At 36.4% G+C, this 8,386-nt stretch overlaps 1 protein-coding gene across 1 annotated transcript in view; it reads left to right on the forward strand.

Moving 5' to 3' along the window:
* Window positions 1-2,212: 2,212 nt before the first annotated feature.
* map3k1 (mitogen-activated protein kinase kinase kinase 1, E3 ubiquitin protein ligase) overlaps window positions 2,213-8,386 on the forward strand; it is a 60,184-nt gene continuing 54,010 nt past the window's right edge. The window contains 1 exon segment of the mRNA XM_051120890.1: window positions 2,213-2,647. Within this exon segment, the coding sequence (XP_050976847.1) occupies window positions 2,226-2,647 (422 nt within the window). The 5' untranslated portion in view covers window positions 2,213-2,225.

Below are 8,386 nucleotides of genomic sequence, written 5' to 3' on the forward strand. Positions count from 1 at the left end.
TGTTGATAAATTAAAAATGAAGCAAATGTAAAAGTTAAAGTTTTTTAAACAACATTTTAGGTGTAATCCAGTTCAATAATCAGATAAATAATCAGAGCCGTTGATTAAATTGGTTGAACAAATCACAAGAGCTCACTGTCTGTTGTCTTTTTCACCTGAGAAAGAAACCAGACACTAAAGAGAAAGAAAAAGCCAAGAACCTACAGCACAGCAGTTTAACATCTCAGCCCATCAAAGTGATGTACAGTACTGCAACGCTAACTCGTTACATTTTACTTGCGCAGCTTTCTGCCCTGAGCCAGAACATTAAGACTATAAGCCAATTTTCTAGAAAGGAATGTAGAGGCTTCCTTTGAGGGATAGAAACCTGCTAACAGGCCAGATCTACCCTGAAAAGTAATGCATTTGTTTATAAATCCTATGCTTTTGAAAAACACTTATGATGATACAAGTCATTGCATTCAGCAGGAATGGAGCCAGAGCAGATTAGAGTGTCTGACATAGTTTTTGCAAGTACACACTTCTTCATCTTCTTACGCTTATTGATCCCTGACTGTTGAAGCCAGACATCATAAGTGCACACGTAAATACCAAATTTAACAAACCTACATTTAGGCTTGGGTGCTTCAGAAGTTTGTGCATAGCCTTAGGTGCAACACAAAGCAACATTCCCCTTTCATTTTACACTTTTTATCAGCTGGAAATAATATAATTATATAATACATTAATATGTAAAGTTTCCTACACTAAGAAATGCTGGGTTCAGCTTGTTGGGTTATTTTATTGAGTTCTTTTTTATATTTCTTACCCATATTTCTTATTTTTTATATTTCTTATCACATCTTCAGCGAAATAGAGGTTTGTATACATTTTATTTCATTTATAAAGATTTTACTGTGCTGTAAATTATCTTATCTTACGCAACACAACATACAAGGAATGGGTCAGCAGTGGTTGTTTCGCATGATGGAAATGCCTTTTGCTTTGCATAACATAAACTGATTTTATTCATTATAATACTAAATTTAATTTAATTTGATGTTAAAATATGTTCTCTAATCTCTGTACTGTTTGTTTATGGGAAGGTTTTGGAGTCGCTTTTGGAGTCGCTTTTGAAGTTCATGGTTCCCCCAGTGAACAGCAGCTCATCACTGGCTCAGATTTTGGCACGAGAATTAGCACTATTTCTGTGAAAAGTGATTACAGAGAACGGTTCATTACACTTAAATTAAAATACTTCTTTTAAATGTTTTTTTTTTTTTTTTTTTTTTTTTTATTTCTATAATGCTTAAGTGTATGTAATTTTGTAAACTGTGCTGTAATCACCCAAAATAAATTAAATTTGTCTTATATTTTTGTCCATGGTTGTTCTTGCTTATTTATAAATGTTCATCTTTTAATTATTGCTGTTGCCTCTAGTTATTCTGTGTGTGATTTTTAATTTTAAGGCAGCAATATAGTAATTTTAAACAATAGTTTAAACATTTAACCCAACCAGCTGGGTCAAAATAACCCAGCATGTGTTCTGTTGAATATTTACCCAGCGCTGGGTTGCCAGTAACCCAAGTTGGGTTGTTTTTAATCCAGCATTTTTTAGAGTGCATGAATGCATAATAATTACTTAAAAAACAAACAAACAAACAAAAAAAAAACTTTTTCTATACAGTGATTACATACAATTCATATAATGTTGATAAAAAATAACGATAAAGTTTGCAAGAATATACTGCTCATTAGGCACATGAGCTGACAGACATGTGCAGCAAAACTACATTTCCCATCATTATCCATAGCATGCATCCCCAAGAATTCTTTGCTCTATATTTTGTTAAATTATTGTTATAAAAACGCTCTGTCCTTGTAAGTTAATGAGAGTAAGTTAAAAAGTATAATCCAAAGAATGAGAATTAAAATAATATCCACAGAAATAATTGTCTTTGGACTGGGAGTTTTGAGTTCTGAAAAACTTACAGTATATTTTCATAGTTTTGGACATTTATTTCAAAAGATCAAGAAGAAGAAAAAAGATTGCTTATGTTATGGCTCCTTTAAGTTCTGTGACACCGTGCACGTAGGTAAGTTCCCAAAGGACTCCCTTAGCCCCTCCCACTTCACAGAAGACCCCTCCCATCGATCCGGAAACCCCTCCCTCTCATCCTCCCCCAAATTCCCGCCACTCCCTCTCCTCATAGAATCTATTAAGTGGCAGAAATTCAGGACAGAAAATGGCGACGGCGGGGAGCCGGACGTCGTCGTTAGGCGGATTATTAGACTCCAGTAGCGGCACAAACGTCGGGAACGGACTTCAGGGCAGTTCCAACGGCTCCGCGCTTTCGAACAGCAGCGGGAAAGTGAAGAGAAATGCCGGGGAGAGTTCACAGTGGAGGCGGAAAGTGAGGAGTGTGGATCTGGATAAATGCGAGAGCGGGACTGCAGCGCTGCACTTCCTCACGGTGTCCGGTCCCGGCTCGATCCAGACCGCCTTACTGCAGCAGAGCCTCGCCGACCCGCCGCTCAGCGACAAAACAAGCAATAATCTGTGTAACAGTGCTCAGGAATGGATGAAAAGCTCTTTAAAGAGCAGCAGTGAGAGTCCGAGCGCTGATCATGGAGGGGCTGCTGTGGACCTGAACGCTTCACACAACAGGTAAAAATAACTCCGAAACCCTTCTGCAAAGTCGTTGATGCATTTGGAGAAACTTTACCCACGCATACGATTCGCGATACAGCTAAATTTCTGTCTGACAGAGCTCCTTTGTATGTGTGTGAAAGATTAAGGACATGTTGCAAGTTTGAGGAAATTTCGTACAGTCATACTGCGAGTGACAGTTACAATGCAGGTGACTTTTAAAATCCTTCAGACGTTGATCAGAAAGAATTGTTTTAAAGTGTGAGCTAAACTCATTAAAAGTTTACAAATAAATTGACATCTATTTTGACGTTCAAAATATTTGTTTTTTCTTTGACATAAACAGTTGTTTTGAAAAACACAGCTGATGAAACATCTGCCTGTTTATTTTTCACGCTTGGTTTTGTGCTGTTTCTTTTACAACGCAGTTGTCAGTCGTTCTCCTGTGCGATCTGACGTTTGTGTTGAGTTCATATTCGAGGGAACCCGAGTCTCATCTTTCGTTCAGATCGGTGTGGGATGTGTAATGATGATGTGTGAATATTATCATGTGAGAAAGCTGAGCGTCTGCAGGTTGAGTGGCAGTTGTTTTCAGAAGGAAGACTGCGAGCGCAGGATTTGCTGCAATATGAGCTGCAGGCTTTGAGACTGTAAAGATAATGAGAGATGAATGGAAGCTGAAACCTAAAGAGACTGCTGGTAGAAAAAACTGCGTGCCTTTGTGAGCTCTGTTTTCTAGTAAAATACTTGAGAGTTACTAAAGTCTCATTTGAGACCACACAGAATTCTTACCTGAGATTTTGTGTTAACACTTGTCATTTCCTGTTTTATTATTTACTATATAAATAACTAGTCCATGGCATGTTTGAATTTGAGATTGCTATTGAAGCCTGTATATAACTAAAGTGTTTTTAAGACTGTAGTCACGATGTTAGCTTTAATTAGCCTGGTTGTTTTTCCAGTTTTATTGTCTCTCCCTTGGGTGTTTATAAGCCATATGGATTCGTAGTTATTTCAAACCATGTTTTACGTCACTGTGCTTATTCATTTACCGCTGTTTCCCCTCAGGTGAGAATAGGAGCATCGGTCATTGTGTGTTCATGTGAGCTGGAGTGAACGGTGCAGGTGAAACAGTCCTGATGAGAACAACAGGTGTTGAACAGTGTCCATTTCTGACACTCCTGTTGAAGCAGATGTTCTCCTGCTTGAGTAATCTAGTAGGACAGCTCATCCGCTGAAACCATTTTCGTTGAGAGATCAAAGCAGCTCCTTTTAACGATCCTTGAGCTTTTTTTGCTCATGTTAAAGGTGAGGAAGTGTGGAATTTTTATGCTGCTGCTGGCACCAAACTAAATATAATAATAGTGCTTTTTGAACACTCTCCCAGTCTTTTATTAGATGGCAAATTGAATACTCCAAACTTACATCATTGGTTAAGCTGGTGTTGCTGTGTCAGGCTGGTTGGGATTCTCAAACAAACTCAGTAATGTTTTGAAGCCACACAGAGTCACAGTGTTTGGATGTTTCATGTGAATCAGCATGGCTGACTAAAAGTTGTCTCAGTGGGACCGGTGAAAGCATTTAAACATGGGGAAAAAAAGTGACACTGGAGGTCCATATTAGACAAAAATTTGTATTCGCTTGTCACCCATGGGGCTCATCTTTAAACGCCCTAACTTTGGGTCTGGTTATTCTTGGCCACTTCATGCATTTTGACTGGGTGGCCCTTCGAAATGCATTCGAGATGGATTGTCTTATCATACAAACCTCTTTGTAGTTTGAGACCCATTTCAGACTCAACTGGACAAGTTTAAATGCATCTAGCTTTATCTGTAAAGCATCTATGCATCTCTGTTGAATTTGCATATAGTGCAGGAACTGAGCATCGGATTTATGTTTGTTTTGAAGAAGCACATTTATATGGTGAAGTGTAAATGTAACGGTGTTAACAAATCCGAAAGCTATCTGATCGGAAAATGAAAGTGAAAAGTGCAAATATGGCCTTGTGATTTTTGTTTACATTAGTTTCAGCAAGCTTTTTTCCAAATCTGAATGCTTCAGATGATTTCCAAAGCCCTTGTTTTTTTTAAATGCAGAAATACTGGATGTGATTTATTACAGTAGCCATTTGTTATGTCATTTGTGAATGTGGCCTGAATTGCTTAATATTTCTCAGCAGATCTGCAACTGGCGCTTGACATTGTGAAATAGCGGCCTGGCTTTCCAGCGTTGTCCGGTGTGCCCATGCTGGGCACTGGAGTTTCCTGTGTGCTTGACACAGTTGGTGTGCTTCCATTGGGTGTTCCCAGCCCACAGAATCGTAATTAATTTGTTTGCGTTTCCAGCGGATGTGCCGGGGGTTTGACCAGTCTTGTTAGACATAGATGGCTGGTCCAATGCCGGGGAAGATACTAACTCTAGAAAAGAAAATATAGCTGGCATTTGATCTACTAAAACAAGAGTGTGAGGTTAAACTGGTGTATGGTCAACTTGTGTGTCAAGATCTATATATAAGATATAAGGGCTGTTTGAAACATTTTATTTTGAAATATTGTATGTATGCACGCTACAGTTCAAAGGTTTGGGGTCAGATAGATAGATGAGCGTTAAATTAATCAAAAGTTACAGTAGAGACTAATAAAGGCTCTTCTGAACTTTTTCAAAGAATCCTGAAAATGCTTTTCAGCATTGATAATAAGCTTAGAATGATTTCTGAAGGATCATGTGACTCTAAAGACTGGAGTAATGATGCTGAAAATTCAGCTTTGCATTACAGAAATAAATATTAAAATTAGGGCTGTCAGTTTAACACGTTAACTTAATTAGTTTGTCTTATATTTATATATTACACGATATCACACTGCAGCAAGAGCAATATGACACCAGTGCTGATTTTGTCCCGATCTATCACAAGCTTAAATGTGAAGTTTTACAACAGTTACTGTATGTAAATAAGTATTTGAAATTGTGTTACATTTTAAACACAATATTATGTTTTTGCTCAATTTCGCAGAGAACCTATTACCTTTGAAGCCATAACAGAATTGTTGTGCATCTCCGAGCAACACAGCGGTGTTTAGTTTCTGAATGAATCTGCGTTTTGAACGAATCATGTGAACCAATGATTCAAAAGCCAATTCATAAAGAGAGCCATATACTTCACTCCTGAATGAATCAGCTGTTTGAACGAATCTAATGAATAAATGAATGACTCATAAAGACATTTACCATACAGTATCATTTCATTAAATAAAAAAAAGAAGAGGAAGAATAAAAATACAAACATTAAAGGGATAGTTCACCAAAAACAATCCAACTGTCATTTCAAACCTTTCTTTTGTGGAACAAGAAAGAATGTATTTTGAAGGCTGTTGGTAACAAAGCTGTTTTGGTTATCAATGACTTTCATTATATGAACAAAAAATACTAAGATATTTCTCAAAGTATACAAATGATCTTCTTTTATGTTCCATAGTTTACGTTGCAGCCTAAATGTTTATGTGTAATGAATTCTGTTGAATCAAATAAAATATTTCTTTATAAAGCTACAATATGTAATGTCTACTTTATACTTTCTCATTTAACACAAAACAGCTTTAAATAATTGTTTGTAGGTATTTTCATAGTCAATTTATTTAATAATAATTTATTTTGTGATTAATTAATCAAAACATCATGTAATTAATTAGATTTAAACATTTTAATTGACTGACAGCCCTAATTCAAATATATAAAAATAGAAAACAATTATTTCAATTTGTAAGAAATATTTCACATTTTTATGAAATTAAGCAGTGTATATGTTTTTTCTTGTTTTTTTTTTTTTGTTTTTTTTGGACAGAATGGGGCAAATATGTGACCACAACATACTTTTGTGAGTGCGATCCTCAAAGACCCTTTTGTGTGCAGAACTATTTTCTTAAATCTTGAATTCAGGATCTTCTGTTGCTGTTTCAGAAGATGTGTCTGATCATCCATTACTAAATAAAAATGGCACGTTAGAACTTGCAGTGGCTTGGGCTGGTTGTGTGATGTTGCATTTATATAACTATTTCAATAAACAAAGTATGTCTGTTGTTTTTTTGTTTTTTGTTGTTGACGGTTACTTTTCTACTGAAAGTGTCTCTGTAAACCCCCCATTACTGATGCACACTGATGTTCTGGAGCAAATGTGGAGTGACTGAAGCAATGAAAAGTCCCAGTGCTGTTGGACTGATATATCAGACTCTGCTGGACCAATCAGATTGGACAACCGGAACTAATGGTTGTATTTAAAAAATACATTGAAAAATAAACCAGCACGTTTTTGTTTCAAAAATAGTTTGAAGCTGATTCATCTTTGAGATAAATTAAAACCCTCTATTATGAACCAACAAACAGCTGAGTTTGTGAAACCCTAGTTTTCTTATAGCAGGTAAAAGGCATGTTGTGTGATTATTCAGCACATTCTGGTTTTGTGAAGTATCTAATGTTTCGTTCATGTCCTATAAAGAGCATGTGATTCATTGGCCTGTCTCTGTTAATGGTGGCCTGTCAGATCTCTAAAACTGACCTTTCCAGGGCCGCCCTCAAATTAGCTACAGACCAACATCTGGGGCCAGAATGACTTCAGTGCTGAGCTGGCGCTCCTCAAACGTTTGCTCTCAAACACGCTTTTGACTGGCATTGTTCCTGTTGGAAATGTCCACTCGACGAGCTCATGCTTGTAAGAAGACTCCCAAAGACTCGTGAGGTCCTCTGGAGCTTTATTGTGACAAATATAGCCTCTCGTGGGAGAGCGCGTCGGGCTAAAATAAAGATCTGGGGTGTATGTGGCGTCGTAAACGCTCGCTGAGGGAGTCATTTAGTGGCGTTTGAGTGTGAAATTTGACACTTCTTAAAATTTTGTGGTCTTATGCTTCACCTATAGAGGATAAATTTAGCCTCCTTGTAGTGTTTTCTGTGCTAGCACGTACATTTCTTTCGGAATGAAGGCCTACCCTAGTAAAAAAGTGATGGATTTAAAATGCATTTATTTTATACAAAGTATCGTTCATGTCTGTTAACATATTTACTTACATATCGCTCAAGACTTACTGATATAAAAAATGTAATTAAACTTTATTTGGAGTACTACTTGTGCACAATGCACATTTCTTAATATTCAGCCTGAAATATGTTTTAATGTCACTATTGATGAGGACTGTATAATCTTTAAATAATATCGGCCTTTAAATGCAAAATATTTAAGGTGTACCTAAAGTATACTTGCAATAGTTCCACTTTAGCACAATCAAATATACTTTAGTATATCTTTAGTTGGACTTTAGCACTACTACTTCACAATTAAAGTGCATTATTTACAAAATTAGTTGTTCCAATTTAACAGACTTTAAATATACCAGCTTAGTATTCTAAAAGTACAATTTCAGGGTATTTTTTTATTAAGTACGGCACATTATATGTAAATGTATTTATAACATACTTAGCATGAAATAAATGTATTTTAAATACATTTTATTGTGTTTAATTTTCACTGCTATTCAAAACTAATGCAAGTGCTCTGTTTGAGGAAGCATTGTATGTATAAATGCTGGGCATATATAAATATAAAAGGGACAGAACAGAGGTACGTTTATGCAACAGTGCTCTTTACGCGTCTCGCACAAAAACATTGTTATTTCTCACAATGAATTAAAATACACAGGAACTACAGCTGTTTTTTGAAATCGCACAGAAGAGAATGAGTCATATTACCGGAATGAGTTGCATTTTGTT

This window comes from Labeo rohita, chromosome 10 (assembly GCF_022985175.1).
Source record: "Labeo rohita strain BAU-BD-2019 chromosome 10, IGBB_LRoh.1.0, whole genome shotgun sequence".
In the NCBI taxonomy this organism is placed as follows: Eukaryota; Metazoa; Chordata; class Actinopteri; order Cypriniformes; family Cyprinidae; genus Labeo; species Labeo rohita.